Source organism: Sinocyclocheilus rhinocerous, unplaced genomic scaffold (assembly GCF_001515625.1).
Source record: "Sinocyclocheilus rhinocerous isolate Xijiao unplaced genomic scaffold, SAMN03320098_v1.1 scaffold515, whole genome shotgun sequence".
In the NCBI taxonomy this organism is placed as follows: Eukaryota; Metazoa; Chordata; class Actinopteri; order Cypriniformes; family Cyprinidae; genus Sinocyclocheilus; species Sinocyclocheilus rhinocerous.
The window spans coordinates 27,779-55,030 of NW_015660140.1; the positions used below are offsets into that span (position 1 = coordinate 27,779).

The following is a 27,252-nucleotide window of genomic DNA, read 5'->3' on the forward strand; positions in this document are numbered from 1 at the left end:
GAAATCTTTGAAGGACTTCCACATTTACGCTCCGTTTCCAAACAGTTCAAATGACAAATAAATGCATGCTCTGAAAACGCTCCACAAGACGTGTGATTATATTACTGGATGCTCGAAATTGAACGGGAGAATGCACGTTTTAAACAGCTTATTGTACAGATAAATTAATCGCCGTTCTAATCTAATGCGCTGCGGCACTGTAACGCACACACATAGGCTACAGACAGTAGCTCGTACATCACGCGCACAGAATCATTCAGCGCGGAAATGTGTTGTCAACACTGTTCTGTGATTTCTCAATAAAATAGCTTAGAAACTGAAAAGTTCAAGCATATATTTCTTAATAAATAAATCCCACAGCTTAACTACTAGTAGAGAGATTCACATACGCAATCGCTCTCACTAATGCATATAATATATATAAAATCTTTATATTATTTTTACATTATAAATGTATTGATTATACAAATTATATAAATATAAGTGAAATTGCACGTACTGTCGTGTCAGCCTAGTAATGTAATAAAGTTTGTTTTACTGTATTTTTTGTTTTGAAAAATTTTACAGTGTACAAACTTTGCTATGAAATAGCCTACAAATAAAAAAACATTTTTTTCAATATACATAGACAAAAAGGACCGCATTTAGTGTCTGCACCTAGTAATATTTTTATCAATAAAAATTAACTTTGAAAAATAGTGAGTCCGTGGAGTGAAGCACTTAGATGTCACAAACAGATGCCCTGAGCACCCAAGCCCACCTGCAGACCTGATGCCAGAGCACTGATGTGTTTGTCCTGCACGAGCGCGCAGGTGTCAGGATCACCGTCTGATGGACGGGGAGGGCGTGACGTCATCAAGGGGACACCAACGAGTTTTGCCAAAGAAAAGCTTGTAGATCCACACTGGAAGAGGGACACTGGCAGCCGAACAAATGCAGTGTGTCTCAAAGGAACGCTCTCTCGGCGGTTTCTCCCGGTGACACTATCGAGGGTAAGATCTAATATTATTCTCTGATAACACACGGAAAATTCCTCACGGCAGCAGCAGCAAACTGACAGACTAAAACCTCCATCTACCGGACTGCACCAGTGCCAAGATTCAATAACAAACTCTGAACTACGAAAACACCACTTTCCCGATGGAAAACTGTTCGTTTTTCTTTTTTTCAACACAAATAGAGCAGACCCGTGGAGCATCTGACAAAGGCAGGCGACGGTAAGAGATCCAGGAGCATCGCTGCCTTTGTAGTTTTTTCCGGATGGGCCGGAAGATAAGAAGATAGTGTTGTCAAAATCTGATTTTATACTATGTTTCATACGTGTATAGGCTCTTTTGTCACTTCTGAATACACTTGCGAGTGAAACTGCTGTTATTCTGTACTATAATGCGCACGGGTTTGTGTATGTATCCGTTCAATTTCAGAGCCAAATACAGGCGTTACTATTGTCACACAAAGGCGAATGAATGCAGCGCTGCCTATTGTGTGTTCAGCTGGACCCACAAGCTTCATTTGTGCTTTCTAGCCTTCATTCACTGGCTTAACAAGTTCTCCGTTTTTGTTATTTTACGTTATCATAAATATGAACAATAACATCATTAAGCAGAATAAATGAATACATTTTGTTCTAACGTTCAACAATAAACTGCATCCGCATGCACGGTCAGCGCCATAGTCATATGCATTATTTATAAAGTTTGGCTCACTGGTTTCTACTAGATTCTTCCGTGCACTCAGCACATTTTTTTTTAAATCATTAAATTATCATAAGAGATAGGTACTATCTCTACCTATACATAGGTACATAGGTAACGTATGTGTTCAGGAAAAGCTTTTTTTATTCTACAGGAACGGGTCCATCCCCTTATGGGTGCTAGCATGTTGACATCACATGACCTGTGGTGTTATGCAAATTGACAAGTTACTGTAGGCCTATATATAATACTAATACTTATAATGTTAACTTTATATAACTATTTTAATTAGTGCTCAATGCTCTTTACAAAGCATAAACAATACAAGTACATCTAAACTAAACAAGCAATGGCCAATGTCTATTACATGGAGGTGTGTAGTATGAGAGAAAAAGAAAAAACATAAAAAAAAAAAAGTATATATATATATATACACAGTGGGTACGGAAAGTATTCAGACCCCCTTAAATTTTTCACTCTTTTTTATATTGCAGCCATTTGCTAAAATCATTTAATACTTTCCGTACCCACTGTATATATATATATATATATAAACAAACAGCTTGGTTGTGGAGAAGCTGCAGTTGTAAATAAAAAAACGTGCATTTTTATTTACAGCATGCATTCAGGCCAATAGGTGTCAGTACAGAGTAAAAAAGTAGTAGTAGCATAGAGTGCAACAGTCGGTTGCGAAGTAAATATTCCATTAATTTTCTCCATAGGACAATTGATTTTAATGATAACTTATTTAACTTTAAACACAGTTCTATTGTTTAAAGACATTCAAGACTACTATGTGCTTTTGTTGAAGCCGTCAGTCTGCTCAATCTATTTTGACGATTTTATTTTTCAAACTTATTCTGTTAAATAATCGTGTTTAACAGCGGAATGAAAACTATATTACCCATGATTCTGCAAAGTAACCTCCACCAGTCAGAAACTGATACAAGTAAGTTGTACCAAAATAACTCTATAGCGCCCACCCACTCCCATGAGGCACTGCGAATGACAGAATCGAGTTAGTCTCCCTAGGCTCTCAAAATACCTTAATATTTGTGTATACTGTATATGCATATGTATAAAATAAAATATGTTGTTTCTATATATGCAATTAACATCTTTAAAGCAATATTTTAATATTTTATTCTCCATTTATTTCTCCATCTTTTTAATTTGATTGTCATTTGCAGTGCTTTAAATGGGATTGTAGTAGATTGTCTTGTACCTTTGTGCTTTTGTCCAATTTTCAAATAGGCCTATTCTTTTTTTTTATTCGCTCATACGTAGCTGGCTGGTTTGGTTCATGGATAATAAGACGTTTTTAAATCCCTATGGGAAAAATGAATGGGAGAAAAACTTCCGGCTCAAGGGCCGCTGAAAAAGTGTGTGGGCACTAAGAGCCAGCTAAAGGCAAAGGAGTTCATTTTAACCAACTGAGTTGGAAAACAAGAAACAGTTTTTAAGTGAGATGCATATTTTGTATAACAATGTAGAAAACCACCAAGCTGAAACATTTTAAAAACTATGAATGTAAAAATTTGCATTTGGTAGTATTTCTAAACCATACCAGTTCCTGTTTTTATTGTAATTGTGATCAGTATTTAATGATACAGCTGCTCTCTGTCTCTCTCTTTCCTTTTCTCCATTGAAGGGGATGCATAAGAAGCATGACACATAGCTGCGTGAGAAGCATGGAGGGAACAGGACAGCCTGGAGCCGGAGACGGCAAGTGAAAGCTCTTAGATTATAAATGAAACTCACCTGCCGCTAACATTAAAGTCAGATATCAGAGAACCTCCAACTCCAGTGCAGGAGTGTAATTGAGTTTGAATATAACATGGAGTGTTTTTGGGGTAGAGATGAATCCTGGGAGACTGCGTTTCAGAGTGTTTGCGGTGTGCAGCAGGCACTGACTGACTGTGGGATGTTGCTATGGAAACACTTGCCCTGTACCAGGGTGTTGAGTTGTATTCCATCCAGGACTGTGCCCCCATTGCTTTGATAGTGTGCAACTGTGATTTAAGATATCTCTCTTCGAGAAGAAGGGTTAATTTTTGCATCATGCAGCTGTGGTTTGAATTGTAGATTGTAATAAAAATAATCTAGTGTTTTTTTTATAGCTTTGTAATAGAATATTGCATTATTTGGTCATTTATCATTCTCCTCACTCTCTGCAGCCTCTCGCAGGCAATGCCCAATTGCTCCTCTCTAAGCTATGGCTTGGCAGACTACATCCCCATTCCGATATGGCTTTGACCTGGGGCGACATTACCAGGATCTGCGTCCTCTTGGCACGGGAGCGTCTGGCCTCGTCCTCTCTGCGGTGGACAGGCGCAGCGGCCTGCGTGTGGCGGTCAAGAAGCTGGTCATGCGAGATGCCGTCAGCGTAAAACACGCTCTGAGAGAGGTGAAGATCACCCGCCGCCTGCAGCATGAGAACATCGTCCGGGTGTATGACTTGTTGGGGCCGTCCGGTCACCCTTTACCGCGTGACCTGACCCATGTGTCAGCGATATACATTGTGCAAGAGTGTATGAAAACTGACCTGGCACGGTTACTGGAGCAAGGGCCGTTGCCAGCAGAACACGCCACCCTGCTCTTTTATCAGCTGCTTCGCGGGCTCAAGTTCATCCACTCGGCCAACGTGCTGCACCGTGACCTCAAGCCAGCGAACATCTTTATCAACACTGAGCAAATGCTGCTGAAGATTGGAGACTTCGGTCTGGCTCGCATTGTCGACCCACATTACTCACACAAGGTAAGAGTCACAGCAGCAGGGCAGGTGTCACTGCGGCACGTACAGCTTCACTCACTAGGAGGAATAGCACGTATATAAATAGGTACAGAAATAATACAGTTGTACCTAATAGAAGTATACATTCCAACTTTATTGGTTATCGGTGCTGTAGTAATAGGTCTACTGATAAATGGTCACCTGTATTCACAGGTAACTTTTTAACATCCATTCGTTCTTAAATTTCCCAAAAATAATATACATTTGTTTTGATCAAAACGGCAACTTTCCAAAAAAAAAAAGAAAAGAAAAAAATCTCTGCATATTATGGTTTTATTGAATATTAATGCTGATTCAATATTTTATTACAGAAGCAGAGATAATAATTACAATAACAATTATCAAATAATAATTAGCTGTTAGACATTAACACAAAACTAATATAAATTTGCATAGATAGAAATAGCAACTTTGCAAGAAAATTCTTCAATTCTTCATATATATTCACTTAAACATGAAAATAATTTGTATTGTTATTGGTCAAAATAAGTCAGTATTGATCCTATCAAAGCCGATCGAGATGTTTATTAAGTAGTCTTGGATTACACTATGCAGTTTTGGTGGATTTTTTTTTTTATATGTACCACATATACCATATTTTTGGAAATGTTGCAGGGTATTCTTTGAAGTACATTGTAAATACCAGGGTAATTATTAGGTTACCAAGTATAAGGAAAGTATAAGGGTAATGGTACCGCTACTACTTTATGTAAGAGTGTGGTTCACACTGAGTAATACTGTGAAGAATTGGTTATTTTAGTTTATTTTGGGGCACTTTTAGATGTTAGTAAGTATAGTACTGTCATGTGAGCTTTCACTGTGGTTCACCCTGCAGTTACAGTCTGGCCTTGATTAGCAGAATCACATTTCCTATCAATTATCATGAGCTGCAGGCTGTTAAGATAATGACATTAATCCATTTACAGCTTCATCTTCAACGTAACCTCCTTAGGAACAGAAGTACTTTAGATTATCTGCTTTCAATCAATCTTTTCATAGTTTTTTTTATTGTCATAAGTCTAGGCAGCTACAAATGAGTCTTAAAGGGATAGTTCACCCAAAAAATTCTGTCATCATTTACTCAACCTAATGTTATTCCAAAGCTGAAACTGAAACTGTTTAGTTATCAAGATTCTTCAAAATGTCTTCTTGCAAACAGGTTTGGAACGACATGGGTGTGAGTAAATTTTGATACAATATTTTCATTTTTTGGGTGAACTATCCCTTTAAGCAGTAGTATCTGCTATACTACATGAGGTTTAACAATTTCCTATATTATTATGCATATGTAAGTAATTTTAAAGCAGTCTGTATAGTTTAGAATATTCTTTGTTGACTTGTTATTGTTTTTCGGTCTTGCACAAAACCTTCTCCCATGCTTTCAATTTTGTACACCAAATAATGCATTCAAACCTGTTGATTGATAAAGATTTTTTGTTTATTGAAGCATTTTTTGGGCATAATGGTTTGTTTTATGCAGATATTATTGCCTGCTTGATCCTGGTGGCCTAAGAACAACTACAATCTATAGTTACTTCATATTTCCGTGCATTGCTCATAGATGTGTTCAAACTTTAACATTATACTATTGCGTTACACAATAATTATGAACAATTATCTTGATGTTATGGGAGCTGAAAGATTAATGTGGCACTTTACTGTCTCATTGTGCTTCTGTATTATTTAGCAGAGCTCACTGTGTAATACTAGCAGACTGGGAGGACAGCATGAATGGAGAGCTTTGTGTCAGACAGAACAAGGTGGGGTGAATGATCAGGGAAGGGGGATAGTCATAGTTTATTCTAGGAACAGCTAGAATAAAAACAGCCCAGGAAATTATAGTAGTACTAGGACTATTCTTTGAGGAGCCCTGTTTAAAATGCCATGCACTGATTGGAAGATAGCTGAGATTGCAGACTCTATAAGAGCAGCATCCCTGTGCTCTCATGTCACTCAAACTATGTATATATTATCAAAATGTCAAAGCTGCTCTCTTTTCAGTGGCTTCAAAAAGTGTTTGGACACTTTAGCCACACTTATTATTGCACAAACATTTAGGCAAGACATTTTAAGAAAGAAAGGCTTTCTATATGTTTAACTATAAAACAATAGACATATTGTGCAAAATGATTAAGACGTATTCAGCATAAATTTTCTGATTAGGAAAAATGAGTGGAATATGTGCTGGTATACAGTACAATACCTGTAGTGTTGCCAGATCTTGCTAAACCTAGTATCAATCCTAGTCAAATAAAAGTACAAAATAAACAACTAATGCTGATTTGGTGCTCAAAAAACGATTATATTATTGTCCATGTTGTACTACTTAATATTTGTATGAAAACCATGATATATTTCTTTTTCCAGCGTTATTTGATGAGTAGAAAGACAGAGCATTTATTTGAAATATAAATATTTTGTAACATTTTAAATGTGTTTACTGTCACTTTTGATAAAAAAAAATGCATCTTGCTGAAACAAAAGTATTAATTTATTAAAAAAAACAATTACAAACCTGAACTTTTGAATGGTAGTGTATGTGAATAACCAACCAATGAAAAATTATCAACCAATGAAAAATTATGTTAGGTTTGAGAAAAGCTTTAGCATTTTTCCAGATATATATATTTTTTATCTAATGCAATGGGATTCATACATTTTAAGTGTGGTTTAACTTTTGAGGATATATCCCTATATACTAGGTGTGGACGATATGACCAAAATCTTGTCACCATATGAGTAATTTTATTTCACGGTAACGATATATATATCACGAATCACGATATAGTTATTTTTGCTTTACATAAGGTCTTTATGGTATCAAAACTTTTGATACCATAGAAATTCTTGTCACCAGTGTCAATATAACAAATAACTAATACTAGCCTAAAAAACTCAAGCTCACTGAAGACAAGTAAATAGTCAGTGATTAAATAAGAATAAGAAACTAACTACAATCAATAGGACAAAATAACTACAGAAGAACAAATAAATAAGAAATGCTACATACATTGTATGAAGTAGTCAAATGTATAAAAACTGCATATTCTTCACTGTGTAAACTAAATGTATATTTCTTATTATTAAAGTTACAAAAGTGATTTGATTAACATAACTGACAACAGGAATTTTAGACTGCTGTCACTTTAAGAGCTGCCCGTATCCAATATACTGTTACACATGTGTTTTCTTTCTCAGCTGTTTGCTTTCACTTAAGACCTACTGTGTTTACGAGGATACTTGCATAGACGGGCATTTTGACACATACAAGTGTGTGTATTGAACCGTTCAAGGTCTATAAAGCAGCAAAAAGAACTCCCGTTCAATACATACCGGTATATCGCCCACCCCTTCTATATACAGTTACTCTTATGAGAAAAATACCCTTATATTTTTGTCATGTCTCATATACCAGAGATACCAAATGAGCCTGGACTGCCACCTGTGCCCCTCTAAAATATAGGTGCATGATACTCCTGGTTGTTTTAGTCTAAAGAATCATCAGTGTTTCGTTGTACCTCTGAGTGTGCAGTGAGCTTCAGTGAATTAAGGGCAGTAGTTCCTTTCACCCATTCACAGAGCGAGTTCCTGCCACTCAGTGCTGAGAGCGTCTGTTCCCCTCTCAGCATGGAGGGAACATTCAGTTCCCAAATCAAGAGGATCACAGATAAGTGGACCTTGGATTCACAGAAGCATCTGGATCCACATATGCTAGCAGTGCAGGCAGGCGACTCCTACTGAGGCTGCCTGCTAAAATCTCACAAATAATTCATCACCTGGGCCCAGGGGGAGAGTGGGAGGTGAGAAAGAAGAGGAAAGGATGAAGGACGGCAGGAAGGATGAGCTGAAGGAGATTGTAGGAGGGGGGTATTGGGAGTCATAGGGTTACTGTACATCAGCTGCTTCTCATCAGACTTTACACTGATGCTGAGTCACATGGCTTTTTTACACCCTACTTTTTTATATTTATACAACACATTTACTAAATTAGATTTTATTTTTAAATAAATGCTGTTCTTTTAAACGTTCTATTTATCAAAGAATCCTGAAAAAAAAAATCAGGATTCACATAATTATTAAAAAAGCTCACAACTGTTGTCAAAACAGATAATAATAAAGAAATGTTTCTTGAGTATCAAACCAGCATATTAGAATGATTTCTGAAAGTTCATGAAAAAATCAGCTTACGTTTTAAAATGCATTAAAACTAAAAACAGTTATTTTGAATCAAAATAATATGGCTGCATTTATTTGTAAATGCAGTAAAACATTATATACATGTATGTATGTACAATTAACAGTATAATATATATTTATATAAATTATATTAGGTTTATTAATTTGCTGTTTAAATGAAGAATCTTGGACCATTTTTTTTAAGGCTGTCTACCTCCAAAAACGACAATAAAAATGGCTGTTATCATGTTAAGTACACCATTTAATAGTTATGAATGTAATATATGGATGGCAATTGCATTTTGTTTTCTCTGCAGGGATATCTGTCAGAAGGAATGGTCACTAAATGGTACCGTTCACCAAGACTGCTGCTGTCTCCAAATAACTACACTAAAGCAATTGATATGTGGGCCGCAGGCTGCATTCTGGCTGAGATGCTCACAGGCCGCATGCTGTTTGCAGGTAAGACTAGAACAGCGCTCAGTAATGAGCAAAGGGTCGTCATTAGTGTTTCTATTGCTCTATAGATCTTGTGGGTTCACTTGAAAAACAAGAACATCAATCTTCATTATCCAGACTAGTCTTAGAGCGTCCTCTAGTGGCTATAGGTGGTAAAGTAAAAATAGACGTTGAGACCTGACGCATCAATCGCTTTCTATTTCAGTTTCACAGTTGTACCTTACCATGATTGTTGTGCATGCAATACTGCCAAAGCATCAATACATGCAAAAAAAGCAGTGTCAATAATATAAAACAATTGTATTGATGATAACATTAAAGGCACAATATGTAAGATTTTTTTTATTAAAATATCCAAAAACCACTAGAACAGTGTTATATATTTCGCTGACTTGTGTACTTACATTATCCCAAATGTTTCGAAGAATGTTTAAATCCAGAGAAATAAGCAATTTTAACTAGTGACACGGACCGTGTCCATAGTGTCATTGTGTTGCCTGCCAATGACGTCATAACCTCTCGATTTCCGGAAACACCAAAGAAAACATGGAAACACCAAAGACGCTTTAATATGTTGTGCGTTTTATTAGACCGGTGACGACCGCACACAGTAGCATAATAACAGAACTTTCAAATGTATCTAGTATGATAAAACAGCGCTGCTTTTTTTCCCACATGTGCACGACCGGAAGGAGCGGAAGCAGTCGACTGTAGCATAATAAAAGCTCCGCTGCTTTTGAGCCGTGTGTCACGCTCATTCAGCAGCCTCGTTTCGCTTCGACGGCTTTCAGCCTCACCCTGCTTCATTGCATGATTGTTGTGCATGCAATACTGCCAAAGCATCAATACATGCAAAAAAAGCAGTGTCAAGATATAAAACAATTGTATTGATGATAACATTAAAGGCACAATATGTAAGATTTTTTTTATTAAAATATCCAAAAACCACTAGAACAGTGTTATATATTTCGCTGACTTGTGTACTTACATTATCCCAAATGTTTCGAAGAATGTTTAAATCCAGAGAAATAAGCAATTTTAACTAGTGACACGGAGCTTTTTTTTATTTTGAATACGCACCCTCTAGCGGCGAAAATTACATATTGTGCCTATAAGGTACCGACGACTCTGTTTGTTTCTCTTCTCTAAGGTGCTCATGAACTGGAGCAGATGCAGCTGATTTTGGACACCGTGCCTGTTATTAGAGAGGAGGACAGACAGGAACTGCTGAAGGTCATGCCCTGTTTTGTAGGTCAAGGGTGGGAGGTCAAGAGGTCACTCAGAAAACTATTGCCAGAGGTGGAGGACAAAGGTAAGCTGAGCATATATTTTTTTAAATATGTGATACATCAACAGCATTATTCACGGTCTCCACATTTCAGACATTGATTTCCTGGAGTGTATCCTCACCTTTAATCCCATGGACCGGCTGACAGCAGAAGCGGCTTTGTCTCATCTATACCTGCAGAGATACTCGTGTCCTCAGGATGAGCCTGTCTCCTTGCAGCCTTTTCACATAGAGGACGAGCTGGAGGACAGTCTGGTCACCGAGCACGGTCACGCGCTCAGCTCCCACTGGGACAGGTATGTCACACACGAGCCTCTCAGACTTACCAACACCCAGAGTTCAAGCTTTTCTCTCCCGATGATGGCATTTGTTCCAGTTCCAGTGTTGCTGACACAGATCTGTGACCGTTTTGAAAACACTCTTGATCTTTTATAAAGAATGCAATCTATATAGCTGAGCAAACTTAATTTTGATTTCATAAATTAAATGTAAAGTTTCAAATAAAGTACAATCCACATTCCTACCATGTTTAATAATTACTCTAGTTGCATGTATTATAAATGAAATGTTAAAAAAAATATTTCTAGCACCTTGTTACAAAAAGAATTTAAAAAACAAAATAAATTAATAATAAGAAGAAATTGTAAATAATTTAAATTAAATAATTCAGACACTACTGTTCAAAAGTAGCATTTTTAAAAATATTTTCCAAAGAAGCTATATATTTAATCAGAAGTGCAGTAAAAACAGTAGGGTTTATGAAATATTATTACAGTTTAAAATTGTGAAAAATGTAAATTATATATATATTTTTTTAAAGATTTTTTTTTTGGCGTTTTTGACTTTTATTGATAGGATAGTAGTGAGACAGGAAGCGAAGTGGGAGAGAGGGGGAATGGGATCGGGAAAGGTCCACGAGCCGGGACTCGAACACGGGACGCCCGAAGCGCTATGGCGCTACATGTCGACGCGCTGCCCACGAGGCTATCGGCGACGACGTAAATTATATTTTAATGTTATGTGAATTTTCTGTATGATAATGGCAATTATGTTCTACAGCAACCGTTCCACTGTCACTCAATGTTGCTTCTTGGCAACAAACATATTTCTCATAATAAAAAAAAATTATATGACTTTGATATGAAGATTACTCACTAACAAATGTGAATATTATTTCTTTCTGAGGCTCGCCATAGCAAAAAGGGGGAAAAAATGCGTTCTCCAAATTATGTACAGTACAAAGCCCAAAAATATGTTAAAATGTATACCAGGACATATTATGACCAAGATAAAGCTTTTATCGTTTTTTTTGTTATTATTAAGCATTTTACCATCATATATGTGTTAAGCAAAGAAATGGGGTTGTTACCCTGTGGGTGCAATGTGCAATACTTTTAAAAGAACATTAAAAAAATAAACAAACGAAACTTTATAACCCAATAAAATGCAGTACTTGAGTACTAGAGCATAATGAAACCAAGGGGGGAAAAAGAGTTTAAGTTTTGGAGAACAAATTAAAGTCTGCATTCGTTCTTTGATACTTCTTCAGTGATGAAAGTTTGATCGTTAAAAGTTTGTGGATACATAAACGTTAGAAGAGTGAAAACAAGGGTCATGTAAAAGGCAGTTTACACAGATGGTACTGAAATGCCCCGAGGACCTATCGGTGATGTAGAATGCTGTTCAAATAGAAACTTATGAAACCCCTGCATAATTATATCTGAAAGCGGACTCTGTGACAACTTAATAAGAATGTCATTGTTGTCCTCTATGTGGCCATATGGGCGCATCTGACAGAAGCGCTTCCATTACTGATCACAGCCAGCAGTGGGAGGTGAACAAGCTTGTTAGCTGACACCAAAGATCAGCAACAGAAATGAACTTTTGAAATGTTCAATTATTTTGACCAAGTGTATAAATGTGGCTGTTGAAAAGAAATGAATGTCTATGCCACAGATGGTCTTCATTACCACCAGTAATCCTTTGTTTGCAAACATAAAATTTGTGCTTAAAAGTAATGCAATTCCATTGGTCTGGAGTCGGACAGAAGTTAAAATATTTGATAGCATAGACAAGCTCGATTAATTTGATCACATTAGTCAACACCAAGCTTGTGTTAACTGTTGGTTGATAAAAATGTTCACCAAGTAAAAGGTTTTCTATTTTTCAACCTATAATTTATTTCTGTGATGCAAAGCTGAATTTTCAGCATCATTACTCCAGTCTTTAGTGTCACACGATCTTTTAGAAATCATTCTAATATGCTGATTTGATGCTCAAGAAACGATGTCGAAAACAGTTGTGCTGCCTAATATTTTTTGTGGAAAACATGATACATTTTTTTCAGGATTCTTTGATGAATAGAAAGTAAAAAACAAACAAAAAAAAAGCTTTTATGTGACAGATAAATTTTTTACTGTCTTTACTGTCACTTTTGATCAATTTAAGGTGTCTTTGCTAAATAAAAGTATTCATTTTATTCTTAGTGACCGCAAACTTTTGAACAGTACTGTGTTCTTTTATGTATTTTTAATGTTAATCCAGTAAATAAATACACAAAATTATAAAAAAAGAAGTATGGTTTGCAAATCTTATTTAATAATGCTTGTTTTAATAAAAGTTATTAATATAAAATGTTTTAATTAATTTTTTATTGTTTATGCTGGTGATACAGTTCCTTACATTTTAAAACTTAATGTTTTATAAAAAAAAAACTCAATTAATGCAATTTAAAAAAAACTGTGGAAAAAGAGATTGAGGTGTTTTTAACCTAAAACATTAATTTAAATAACGCTCTGACTAATTGCCAATATGCACCTCATTGTAAATTATAAAAAATGTTCATATGTGTGCTAAAACTGTGTATGCACTTTTTTCTCAGGTATGATGGGAGTCTGTCATCAGATGCTTATTGGCCGCAGCAGGAGCAGTGCGGCTGCATGCAGAGCGTCTCTGAACTGGGAGAGGCGGAAGACGACGAAGTTCAAAGAGATCCACGAGCGAGTTCAGCGGCCCACATCGAGGAGGCTCAGGTAGACCCTCGCAAATACTCCCACAGCAGCTCCGCAGAGCGATTCCTGGAGCAGTCCCACTCGTCTCTGGAGCGTGTCTGCAGCCAGTTCACGGAGCTGGACTGCGGCCGCTCCTGCGATTACAAAGTGGGCTCTCCGTCCTACCTGGATAAGATCGCGTGGCGGGAAGGGAAGCCGCAGCACTACTCTGAACCCAAGCTAATACTGGACCTGTCTCACTGGAGGCACAACAGCATGTCTGCTCCAAGAGGGGGCAGTGTGGAGAAGCTTCTCGCCGAGCCTGGAGATCTGTTCCAGGAGATCTCGCGCTGGGTGGAGAGCACGCAGTCTGGACTCCACTCGCCCGGTTCTCCTCAAGAAGCTCTCACCTCCCCGTGTTCACCTCCTCAGCCGCTGTCTCCTACAATGCTGCCTCATTCTCACATGCAAATCCCAGCGGCTTTGCAACTGTCCAGCCCTCACGACAGCAGGAGGAGTCCTAACCCGTTCTTCACCGCTCCTCCGTCTCTGCTGCCCACTTCTCCTTCCTCGCCTCATCACGGTTCATCAAATTACCCGTCTTCCTCCATACGTTGTGAAAACGATGAAGAGCCCTCACAGATGGATCCTTCCGGGGAAGAACATTTTGACCTGGACGTGTTTATCTCTCAGGCTCTGAGGCTGTGTAGTCAGAGTGAGGTACCAGCGGAGAACCCGGACGCTCCCAAATCGGGCAGCATTAGTCATGTTCGCAACGTCTCAGATCACAGACCCTCCAGAACACAAACTCCAACGCCTGAGATGGTCAAGGCTCATGGGTGTCATAAAGAGCACTGGTAGAGGAGATCTTTGACTTTTTAATTAGTTTGCTTTTTAGTGCAACTTAAGGTGGAATGAATCAATGTGAACACCGCGGACCTTTTGAGGGTTTTTTTTTTGGGGGGGGGAGAATTTTGATTTATTACCTGAAGCTATGATTCTGTATTTACCTCTAGAATGAGGATAACCTGGCAAAACAACATCCGAGATCTCAAATAGGATTTGATTGGAGCCTTGAGGGCACATGGTGATGGGAAATCTTTTTTCTTCCCTTATGAAACTTTCTCTCTCGAAAAACCAACAAAAACTTCTGTTCTTCCGAAAAACTTTTGCATTCTCTCAAATTAGTTTTTGCGAGACATCTGTGTGCTCTCATGTTTGATTGCCCACATTTCTCTGAACTATTCCATTTTAAATCTTTTAGGTGAATAAATTAAAAACTACAATTTAAAACACAATTTTGTTAGAGAAATTTTGCAAGTTTCTTATGAAAATGTGCAAGTATATTTTTTTCCTCCCAACTAATTTTTCCCATAACTATATCTCTTTAGGCACTCTGTAAATTTAAAGCTAAAATGTTTTATTTAATTATAGTGCTGTCAAATGATTAATCGCGATTACTTGCATCCAAAATAAAAGTTTTTGTTTACATAGTGTGTGTACTGTATATTTATTATGTATATACACTCACTGGCCACTTTATTAGGTACACCTTGCTAGTACCGGGTTGGACCCCCTTTTGCCTTCAGAACTGCCGTAATTCTTCGTGGCATAGATTCAACAAGGTGTTGGAAACATTCCTCAGAGATTTTGGTCCATTATTGACATGATAGCATCACGCAGTTGCTGCAGATTTGTCGGCTGCACATCCATGATGAGAATCTCCCGTTCCACCATATCCCAAAGGTGCTCTATTGGATTGAGATCTGGTGACTGTGGAGGCCATTTGAGTAAAGTGAACTCATTGCCATGTTCAAGAAACCAGTCTGAGAGGATTTGAGCTTTGTGACATGGTGCATTATCCTGCTGGAAGTAGCCATCAGAAGATGGGTACACTGTAGTCATAAAGGGATGGACATGGTCAGCAACAATACTCAGGTAGGCTGTGGCGTTTAAACGATGCTCAATTGGTACGAAGGGGCCCAAAGTGTGCCAAGAAAATATCCCCCACACCATTACACCACCACCACCACCACCAGCCTGAACCATTGAGACAAGGCAGGATGGATCCATGCTTTCATGTTCTTTACGCCAAATTCTGACCCTACCATCTGAATGTCGCAGCAGAAATCGAGACTCATCAGACCAGGCAATGCTTTTCCAATCTTCTATTGTCCAATTTTGGTGAGCCTGTGCGAATTGTAGCCTCTGTTTCCTGTTCTTAGCTGACAGGAGCGGCACCCGGTGTGGTCTTCTGCTGCTGTAGCCCATCTGCTTCAGGGTTCGACGTGTTGTGCGTTCAGAGATGGTATTCTGCATACCTTGGTTGTAACGAGTGGTTATTTGAGTTACTGTTGCCTTTCTATCATCTCTAACCAGTCTGCCCATTCTCCTCTGACCTCTGACATCAACAAGGCATTTTCGTCCACACAACTGCCGCTCACTGGATATTTTCTCTTTTTCGGACCATTCTCTGTAAACCCTAGAGATGGTTGTGCGTGAAAATCCCAGTAGATCAGCAGTTTTTGAAATACTCAGACCAGCCCGTCTGGCACCAACAACCATTCCACGTTCAAAGTCACTTAAATCCCCTTTCTTCCCCATTCTGATGCTCGGTTTGACCTTCAGCAAGTCGTCTTCACCACATCTAGATGCCTAAATGCATTGAGTTGCTGCCATGTGATTGGCTGATTAGCAATTTGTGTTACCAAGCAATTGAACAGGTGTACCTAATAAAGTGGCCGGTGAGTGTATGTATATGTATATATATGTATATGTATATATATGTATGTGTATGTATATATATATGTATGTGTATATGTATGCATGTATATATTTATATTCATATAAATTATATCATATATAAATATATATAACATATAAATGTAACATATTTTTCTTATATATATGTATGTGTGTGTATTTATATATATATATATATATATATATATATATACATCATAAATATACACAGTACACACACATATATTATGTACACAAAAACTTTTATTTTGGATGCGATTAATTGTTTGACAGCTACTAAACTTACTAAAAGCATTGAGCAAGAGTGAAGGCTATATCTTTTAATTTTGTCATTGTCGTTGAATAAATTTAGTCTGCCTCATTTTTTTGTTTATTATTTATTAAATAATTAATAGAAGTGTGTAACACGAGTATTTTTTTTTCCCATGTTGGCTAAAAAAATGGCACTTTTGATAAACATATTTAAAGTTTTCACTCACAATGAAATAAAGACTCCAGTCATTTCAGTGGACTAGAAAAAGATGTTTCATTCCACATAAGGTGGCCACCATGTATATGGGACATTTTGTTGCTGATTTAAAGTATGTTATTTAAATGTGAATTTCGGAAGATATTTCAGTATTGTCCCATTCAAGTTGACTGGAACTTTGGTATAGATTAGTCTGACCCACTCAATCTCAATAACCCCGTCATTGTACACTTTTGTCTGAAATATTATTCATGGCTGTCAAATATGTCTTTGCATAGGGTATTTCTAAAAAAATTTTTTTATAGATTTCCCCCCATCTTCCACTAGTTGGCCAAACAGATAGTCCCACACCAAACCCGCACCACTGGTTGCTGTGTTGTAAGAAAAAAAAAATCCACATCTTCAACATTAAAACATCAATCACCAAATTAAAACAGGATATCAGCAGATTGTTATTCTTTGTAATTTTAATTCCCATAATTTAATTAGTTAAAATGCAGACAACTTTCACAAAAAAAGTTCCAAAAAGAAAGGAAACAGCAATACAGTACATATGCAGATATGGGGGTTTTGTTAAAACTAAAGCCCTGTCTTAAGATGGTACCAGACAGTAACGGCATAGCATTCACATCATGGCAATAGAGACGACACACAGCAGGCAATCAGCAGGCCAACAGAGGATTGGGCTACATTCTATTTTCAAGTGCAGATAATAACAAGGAAACTTAATAAATTATATTAGTACACTATAGGAGAATGTCACTAGGCTGCCAAGAACAGTTAAGAAACCTTTTATCAACACACTGGTTGTGGATATGGATGATTTAGTTTCTGTAAGTCTTACATAGCGATCTCTTTGTATTTGTCCAATCATAACATGTCCATCTAAAAACACAGAATGGCTTTGAAGTTTCTGACTGTGATTTAGTATAGTAGTGGTTCACATGCCATTCTTTGAATATGTAACTCAAAACTAACTCTGTGGCCAAACTACTGCAGCCTCCTGTTCGGTTACGCAAATACCTGAACGCAGACGCGATTCCTAAATTCAACGCAACTCTCAGCATTGCCGCAAGGGGCGCTACATCGTCAAAATAGCGTAAATTACTTGTGGATCAACTACTGTCATGACGCAGCGACAATTTATTAACACAAGTTTTAACAACACATTTAGTTTAACGTCAGATACATTTAAAAATTCTATTTAACCGCTCTCTGAATATTGAGGTTTGTTAGCGCGAGACCAAAACAAGAGCGCCAAGCGTCTGCGTTCGTGTATTAGCGCAAAGAATGTTTTTTTTACTGTGCATGTGGAAGATTTCACAAACCAGTAGCAGAAAGGCAGATTATATCGCCAGGTTGATGCAAAATATCGGATGCAGGTTAGTAAAAAGTTTTACTGAATCTTGCGGTGTCCCTGTCTGACTCTAAACGGTGTTATCGCCACTGCTGGTGGAGGTTTGATTGACCTCATTCTGGCAGCTCAATATTGCATTTCAGGGAAACAAAATTACAAAGTTATTCAGCCTTACTTTTCAAAAAATAATCATGAAAAACTGGTGGAATTTTAACAACTCACCACCACTCGCTCTCACACAAGGGAGAGACATCCCTGGGCAAGAAAAAATACAATGGATATATGGAACCAATCCACATTACGGTCCCCTGCCTGAACTTTTTAGACTCTTTTGCGATATAACCATCTTTAAGAAATTGTTCAGTGGTATTCAGCACTGAATTTTCTTAATATAGTTACTGGTACTTCAACGTAATCACTGCTCAGGAGCCCAGATTACTCTCCATGTGAGAAGTCACCACCCAGGTAGAACTTATATATGTAGAAAAATATAGTTTAATGAAATTTATATCTATTAATTTCTTTTATTATTATTATTTTTTATCATATCCACCATGTAAAGTTGTGTACTACATATAGCAGGATCATCGTGATTCACACTGCTAAACACAAAATTACATGAAACACCTTTGCACAATGCCTGGTTATTTCATATTTAATTTGTGATTAATAGTTAGTTGATTGGCATTTTTAGGCAACTGCAATGAGTTATTCTACAATATGATTACAATGTAAACACCACAGTACTGAAGTTACTGTATCCAACAAACAGTAAAGCACAACAAGGCAAATGGCCATATAAGCATAGATTTGTTCTTGATGAAAAATAAAAACAAAATACACAAAAAAAAAAGAAAAAAAAAGAAAAAGAAACAGCAACACTTTGCATCGGTTCAAAGCCACACGTTTGTACAGTTTCCAAATCTGGTGACTATCCCGAGGCAGATTACAACAGTGTCTGACAAACATCTAAGCCCAGTTGACCTGATGTCACATGGTCATTTGATGTGAGCCTGGCCATTTTTGGACTGAAATCATGAGACTTTTTGGTTTCTTGTGGTGTCAGGGCAGGGCCACAAATAGGTCATTACATATTGACCTTTCGTTATATGACACATTTGTGCCACTGAATCACATACTGACCTGATGTTAAACAAACTCCTCTTCTGATAAAACTCAATGTGATATTAGAACTGAAGGCTGAATCAAGTATCTGGATGCTGATTTGATTTAGGCCTGGCGTCTAACACTGCCTCTCAATACATCATATATGTGACGTGGGTAAATCTATGTTTGTGTGTTTGTGCTGGTTTTATGGGTTCACCTTAAGTGATTTTGGCTGTTCCGGCACATACAGGTATTTATATTGGCATCATCCATTGGGCTCTAAGAATATTACATATTATTGCTAGACCGAACTACTAGCATCCTTTATATACTATCCACAATACAGAGACAAACTGATTACTTTAGTTTGGATATTGTTTAGATTGTAATTACAAACACTGTCAAAGAGTACGGCAATTAAACTTGATCATCACAATCTTTGGCTATTAATCTTCCAAAAAGAGATAAAAAATAAAAAAAATCACCTATTGATATGTATACAAAAGGTGAATTACAGAAAGTTTCAAATGTAATACCTCAGATATGACTCCTAACCAGCTCATTAAATATTTATATCTTTAAATGACAGTGAATGCTTTAGTTTTCACTGATATGAGGATCTTTTAGGGTAGGCAATGGGAGAATTATTTTTGATATACGCTGACAGGATTATGGATGTAGTGTCTTGTCATAGTTAAAATAGTTTTTTCATATTTGATATTTTTCATATGCTTGGAAAGCATACGTTTCATGCAACTACCAAACCTGGTCTAAAGTCTCCTTAAATGTAAAAATATAAGACCACGAAATGAGGCAAAACTAAAAATCTAAAATCCATAGCTGAATATATACACAGTAGAAATTATAGTAGCATACATAGTTCAAAATATGATTTAGTCTTCACACCTCTTGTGTTTTTAAAAAGGTATGAATGGTAAAAATAAATACAACAATAAAAGAACAGGGAATTCTTACACATTAACCACTACAAAAATGATGCATCTTATAATATTTCATGTATTATGAGGGAGCACAGTTTTGTCACTTGTCTTTTATGTGGCATAGAGGGTTGACTGAGGTATGATTTTAGCAATGCAGCTAATGTAGGCTTTAAACAGCAGGATGCTTCTCAGTGTCGTTTATGTAGAAGTTTGAGGTTTCAGCGAATGGGAATAAAGGTGCGATTACAGCACACCACACATGATACATTTGAAAACATTACATTTAGAGGCCCAAGAGTAGTTAGTAGCTATATTGTGTGCCAATGTACTGTGAATTGTGCCATAAAACCAATTTTCTAGTCCCATTCTTCATGTACTGATATTGTTTGCGATATTGGCAATTGTTCTCCATCCGTTTACTCCCTTGAACATGTAGGACCACAAATGTATGAGAGCTATTTTTTGGAACTTTGAAAATGTACCATTTGAAATCACGAGTCAAAGATTTTACGGTTTATGGTAACATGTCAACAAAACAATAGAAAAATGAAACTGAAATAAATACTCTTGACAAGATTAAGGATATTTAAGTCAAAGGATTCTGGATGCTTTTCCAGGCAGCATTTGAAGACTCTCCCCACCCTCTGGCTGTCCCCTTATATCTTGATTATTTTTTTTTCTGTCTGTGTCTCGGTTTTATTTTTTTCGTCATTACCTTCCTATACCTCCCTCTCTTCCTCATTTTCCATCTCAAACGTAAGGCAGTATGCCGTAGACAAACAGGGCCATGACAGCAGCGCTGAAGAGGCCTGCTATAGGGACGGTCACAAACCAGGCCAGGAAGATGTTCCGGAAGAGATGCCAGTCCACAGCCTTCTTGGAGCGGATCCAGCCCACCGCCACCACTGAGCCCACCTGCACCCACAGCAAAGGCAAAATCAGCAGTAGCAAGTTACAGAAATATGAAAACAGCAAAATGTGGATTTCATTTTTCAGGGTGGAACTAGGGATACAATCTTTATGGAATGTATTTTGTTATCCCTATAAAGGTTTTTTAAAGACCCCATGAAATCACAAGCATAGGTTTCTGTCCTGCTTCAATCTTCTGTTGAAACGGGAAGTTACATTGACATTTTTTTATTAAGGTCAATAGCCTTTAGTTGAAGGCACAGACATGGCTGTTTGATATCAGTAGATGGTAGGAGGACGGCTGGCATGGTCTTTCTAGCAGCACTGGATGATATAGATTATTAAGATTTATATTGAATGTTGTCAATTGATTGAAATTATATTTGGTTATTTACTATAAATGATGGTTAAACAAAAATGCTATTACAATACCTGCCTTAAAGAGATTAATTAATTGGCTTGTTCATTCATATGTGTGACCCTGGACCACAAAACCAGTCTCAAGTCGCTGGGGTATATTTGTAGCAATAGCCAAAAATACAGTGTATGGGACAAAATTATAGATTTTTCTTTTATGCCAAAAATCATTAGGATATTAAGTAAAGATCATGTTCTATGAAGATATTTTGTAAATTTCCTACTGTAAATATATCAAAACTTAATTTTTGATTAGTAATATGCATTGCTAAGAACTTCATTTGGACAACTTTAAAGGCGATTTTCTCAAATTTTATTTATTTTTTTGTATCTCGGCCAAATATTGTCCTATCTTAACAAACATACATCAATGGAAAGCTTATTTATTCAGCTTTCAGATGATGTATAAATCTCAATTTCAAAAAATTGACTCTTATGACTGGTTTTGTGGTCCAGGGTCACATATAAATTGAGGTTTCTTCTCGCAAGCAAGCAACGTTGAGCTTTTATATGGATAAAAAGCCTAAATTAAATCTGATGATGACAGAACTTCATGTTTGGGCGAACCATCGCTTTAACGATCTCATTCTCCCAAATTGCCAGTCACAAAAATCTTATGGCTTTAGCAATATATATTCCAATAATGCTTAAATCATTGCAATATTCACGTTTCTTAATTTTTCTAAATCACCACTGCAAATATTTAGGGAATATACTAAACATATTTGATAGATCAAATCTAACATCTAACAGACATAGGCATATCCAACTTTTGATTTCATAGGGTCGTGAGCATAATATCTCTTCTGAAATCACTAAATACATGGATTTGATTAATTGTGCAAACTCCTGGGTAGGGGTTGGTTAGAGAACACAAAGTACTGCAAGGTTTGAAATCAAGCATTCTTTTCCTTATAAAATCTGGGTCATCGTTGTCTGCACACAGAAGAAGAATTTACAATTAAGGTGTAGTGTCCAGTGCTTTTAACAAAGCCGCATTAGTCACGTTCTCCTTTTGCTTGAGAGGCAAAGTCATGTCATGTCCTGCCTAACACAGGGCAGCAGGAGGAGTAACATTTCCATACATGCTGTGTGACTCAGGGGTTCTGGTGACAGGTGCTGTTCTAGAAACAAGAGCGATCTGGCTCTTCTTATACGGCCAGTGTAACTGAAGCCTCCATCACAGGGGGGCTAAATCTGGAGCAAAAGCCAACCCAAAGTCAACAACAGAGAATAAAAGACTTCAGGCCTTTAATTCTCCCATGATTTAACCCCCTTGATCTACTCAAACATCATGTAAGATGCTTGAGCCATGACTAATCCATGAAATCAAGACAAACATCGTGACCTTTCTGTGAGTTTGTTTAGCAAACAAGATCTATTTTTTGAGGCTGTAATCAACATAAACCTGATGAATATGTGACTCCTCCATTGCTGCAATGTTCCCATTTTATAATGGCTTTACTGGACAAAGCTCGTCTGAACATTAACGGCCTGCCAATCCATATTTTGGATGCTGGGACACAAAGACATGACATGCTCGCAATAGTAATGCTGATAACTCTAATACCCAAACTAGGGCTGTCAATTGAATAAAAATTATGAATGAATTATTTGCAGATATGCAGGTGAATTAATCAAATCAATATTTACCCACAAAAGCCCCCAATTTAAGACAATTCAAACACATTACATTATTATAGCAGACGAAAGCCTTGAATGCAACCCTGTTTACCAACATTTGCTGATTTGTGTGCTTTCCATATTTTGATGGGAAAAACATTAATTAAACATGATTAAAAATAAAACTTAAAAATAGGAAACATAAATTTTTTTTAATGCTTTATTGGGTAACAGGGTTGAAAAATAGCCTAAACTAAGCCGTCAGTCAGTAGCATTGTTATTGTTAACTTAAAACTAAAACTATTAAAAATATTTTCATTTAAAAAAAAATAGAGCTAAAATAGAATACAAACATTCGATGAAAATCTAAACTTAAACTTTACTTACCATGCCAACACTTCTATTTTTTAAAGTAGAATTGCTAAAATTCTACATTCTAAAAAAAATGGTAAAAAACTAAAATGAAAACTAAAAATCTAAAATGAATTAAAAAAGCCAGTTTGGGGCCAAATTTTATATATATATATATATATATATATATATAAACACACACATATGAGAGAAAAAGTTAGGACACCCTATTGAATTCCATGGTTTTCTGTATCAGGACATAATAAAAAATTATCTGGTCCTTGGCAGGTCATAAAACCTCAGATGAACAATGAACAACAACGCATGACATATCACACCATGCCATTATTTATTTAACAAAAATAAAGCCAAAATGGAAAACCACGTGTGACAAAGTTAGGACACCCTATGATTCAATTGCTTGTAGCTCCACTTTTAGCAGTAATAACTTGAAGTAATAATTTTCTTTATGACTTCATCAGTCGCTCACATCATTCTGGAGGAATTTTGGCCCACTCTTCTTTACAACATTGCTCCAGTTAATTGAGGTTTGTGGGCATTTGTTTCTGCACAGAGTCAGGATGATGTCTGGACTTTTGACTGGACTGTTGCAACACCTTGATTCTTTTCTTTTCAGCCGTTCTGTTGTAGATCTGCTGCTGTGCTTGGGATCATTGTCCTGTTGCATGATCCAATACTGGCCCAACTTTAGCTGTCGGACAGATGGCCTCACATTTGACTCTAGAATTCTTTGGTATACAGAGGAGTTCATGGTCGACTCAATGACTGTGAGGCCCCCAGGCCCTGTGGCTACGAAACAAGCCCAAAATCATCTGCCCTCCACCAGCATGTGTGATGTGCTGAGGTGTTTGTGCTGATGTGCTCTTTAGGTTTTCACCAAACGTGCTGCTGTGCATTGTGGCCAAACATCTCTACTCTGGTCTCATCTGTTCAAAGGACATTGTTCTAGAAGTTTTATGGATTGTTCAGATGCAACTTTGCAAACCTAAACCGTGCTGCCATGCTTTTTTAGGTAGCTGTCGGACAGATGGCCTCACATTTGACTCTAGAATTCTTTGGTATACAGAGGAGTTCATGGTCGACTCAATGACTGTGAGGCCCCCAGGCCCTGTGGCTACGAAACAAGCCCAAAATCATCTGCCCTCCACCAGCATGTGTGATGTGCTGAGGTGTTTGTGCTGATGTGCTCTTTAGGTTTTCACCAAACGTGCTGCTGTGCATTGTGGCCAAACATCTCTACTCTGGTCTCATCTGTTCAAAGGACATTGTTCTAGAAGTTTTATGGATTGTTCAGATGCAACTTTGCAAACCTAGACCGTGCTGCCATGCTTTTTTAGGTAGAAGCAGCTTTCTTCTGGCAAGCCTTCCAAACATTCTTGTCCCATATTTTTCTAACAGTACTGTCATGAATTTTATAATTGAACATGTTAACTGAGGCCTGTGGAGTCTGCGGTGAAGTTCTTGGGTTGTCTGTCATTTCTTTGAGCTTTACATGGTCTAATCTTGGGGTGAATTTTCTGAGACGTCCACTCCTGGGAGGATTGGTGTCTTTTTTGAATATCTTCCACTTGTGAATAATCTTCCTCACTGTAGAATGATGGACTTCAAATTGTTTGGAAATGGCCGTAGTGCTCTTCCCAGACTGAGGCAGTAACAATTGCTTCTCTAAGGTCATTGCTGATGTCTTTCCTCTTTGACATTGTGTTAACAAACACCTGATGTTTCCAGACCAGCAAACTGCCAAAACATCTGCTTTTATAGAGGTGCTCACTCTTGCTGATGATCAGTTAATCAAATGTATTTGATTAGCAGAGCCTGACTGCTGCTTACCCTCTTAATTCCGGTGTTAACAGTAAGGGTGTCCTAACTTTGTCACACATGGCTTTTCCATTTTGGCTTTATTTTTGTTAAATAAATAATGACACGGTGTGATATGTCATGTGTTGTTGTTCATCTGAGGTTTTATTTTCCAAATTGTAAGCCCTGCCAAGGACCAGATTTTTTTTTTTATTATGTCCTGATGTAGAAAACCATGGAATTCAATAGGGTGTCCTAATTTTTTCACATGACTGTATATATTATATATATATACATATACATATATATACACATTATTTTATTGTGTTATTCTTTTTAAACCACACCAAATTACCATGTTAGCTTGACAGCCACAAACCAAACTGAACCGCATGCCCTCTACCTTTCACCTTAATCCAGGTTTTACAGCACTAGAAAGATTTTACAAGAAGTTTATAAATCTGAATAGAGGTCATGAAGTTGAATGAGGTATCAATCTGAAGCCAAACATGCTTTAAGCCTTTGACTGCCCTTGTATCACAAAGCATCCCAAAACCCCTACAAAAACATCACAAAGCACATGCAAGAGAATAGAGAATAAATAGAGGTCAGCTCATTTGTGCTCCAGGAATGTGTAGCGACAAAAAGTAAACAGGCTTTTGTATTGATTTCTGACTGGATGAGGTTGCTGGACTTATTTCTTGCAAGTATTAGGTTAATGTGAACAGTTCCGGCTGTTGACCTATGCTAATGATGAGAAATGACCTACTTTTAAATGGAATCACTGCAAGTGGCATGGTTTGGTTAACATGTTTAGCGTCTGGACTACAATGTATGCACTACACAGTACCTTTTAAAAGCATACTGACTTCAATTAATGCATTATCTTTAAAACAACTAAGCAGATGAAAAAAGAATGAATCATATAAGTGAATCAAAGCTGCAATCATGGAGTTACATGTTTGCAGAGGTGAGCACTGATTGGCTGTTCGGTGATTACGCTAGTGAAGCTATGGGAGTGGAGTTTAGCACTACCAAAGCTTCACTACTATACAAATACCTTGCAGTGGGTGGAGCTTATAGGAACGCCCACATTTGAGGCAACGAGCACTGTTAGAGCGCTCATTACTTCAATGCAAAATCCACTGTGAAAAGACGACAAATGACAAGACAAAGACAAACACAACAGATAAAACGTAAGAGACACACATAGCATGGAGCAAGACACCAGTGGCCCAAGCAAACGCGGACAAATACACAGCTACATGCTATGAGATAGATGAGGAGGGGGACGAAGATGATGTAGTGAAGCATCACTTAAACACAGATCTGTGAAGAGAAGAGAGTTATTTCATCCTGTATGCACCAATGCCACGTCTGAGAGAAGAGAAGGGAGCGCTCATCTTCATTTCTAAAGGGTTTGAGAGTGCTGTCTTAGCCTTGATGAGAGCATTCATTGTCCCAGGATTGACATCAGTGTGCAGTCAAGTTGCATTATGACCATCAGAAACAGTGACAATGCCAATGACGTCAGTAACTGGATGTCTGAGAACAGATAATCAAGGATGCCTGCCAGAGTAATCTTGATTAAAAAAACAACATCAAATGTCATTATCAATTTCAGAAAAAAGGGAAACGTTGCTCATGCACTTTAAACAGCTTTTTATGATATGCTTTGTTTTCTATTTGTTATGTGAGGTTTGGATTTTTTTTCAACCCTATTACTAAAATGTTAATTTTGTCTAAATTATATCTAACATAATAAACCTGATTTATGTGATTCCCCTATTTTTTAACAATAAAAATTAATAATTTGTTTAATACAACTAATATTATGTAATAATTCTGTATTTAACTTCATTAAATAGAAATGTAACATTTCAAAATAATATTAAATTATTAATATTTTTTCAATTTTTTATGCACTTCTAGAATTTTTTTATTAGTTTTTTTTTTCATATTTACCTTTCATTTTTACTTTAGTTTTAGTTTCAACTTAAATATATTTTCAGTTATTTGCCAAGGCAACATTTCTCAGTTTTTTTTTATCTAATACTTATTTTATTTCAGCTTTATTTCAATTAACAAAAATACTT

The 27,252-nt window shown here is 37.0% G+C and overlaps 2 protein-coding genes across 9 annotated transcripts in view; one reads left to right on the forward strand and one right to left on the reverse strand.

The window, feature by feature from the left end:
* The first annotated feature begins 795 nt into the window (after positions 1 to 795).
* Positions 796 to 16,995, forward strand: LOC107724889 (mitogen-activated protein kinase 4-like). 4 transcript variants are annotated; one of them, XM_016533974.1, is made up of 8 exons: positions 796 to 992; positions 3,346 to 3,419; positions 3,872 to 4,452; positions 8,982 to 9,126; positions 10,274 to 10,435; positions 10,506 to 10,707; positions 13,293 to 14,258; positions 16,939 to 16,995. In XM_016533974.1, coding segments are annotated over exons 3-8 (2,019 nt in total). In that variant the 5' UTR covers positions 796 to 992; positions 3,346 to 3,419; positions 3,872 to 3,909; the 3' UTR covers positions 16,940 to 16,995. The 4 variants fall into 4 exon arrangements, with proteins under 4 accessions (XP_016389460.1, XP_016389461.1, XP_016389459.1 ...); XM_016533975.1 differs by lacking the exon at positions 16,939 to 16,995 and having other exon boundaries at positions 13,293 to 14,164; positions 14,204 to 14,768; XM_016533973.1 differs by lacking the exon at positions 16,939 to 16,995 and having other exon boundaries at positions 796 to 1,217; positions 13,293 to 14,768.
* Positions 16,996 to 17,082: 87 nt separating this feature from the next.
* The window catches only part of slc20a2 (solute carrier family 20 member 2), a 59,348-nt gene continuing 49,178 nt past the window's right edge, over positions 17,083 to 27,252 (reverse strand). For 4 of the 5 annotated variants that reach the window (XM_016533976.1, XM_016533979.1, XM_016533978.1 and 1 more), the window contains one exon: positions 17,083 to 20,953. In XM_016533976.1, coding sequence (XP_016389462.1) covers positions 20,789 to 20,953 — 165 coding nt within the window. In that variant the 3' untranslated portion in view covers positions 17,083 to 20,788. Of the gene's footprint in view, positions 20,954 to 26,216; positions 26,302 to 27,252 lie in introns of all 5 variants that reach the window. The other variant, XM_016533981.1, reaches the window with a different exon arrangement.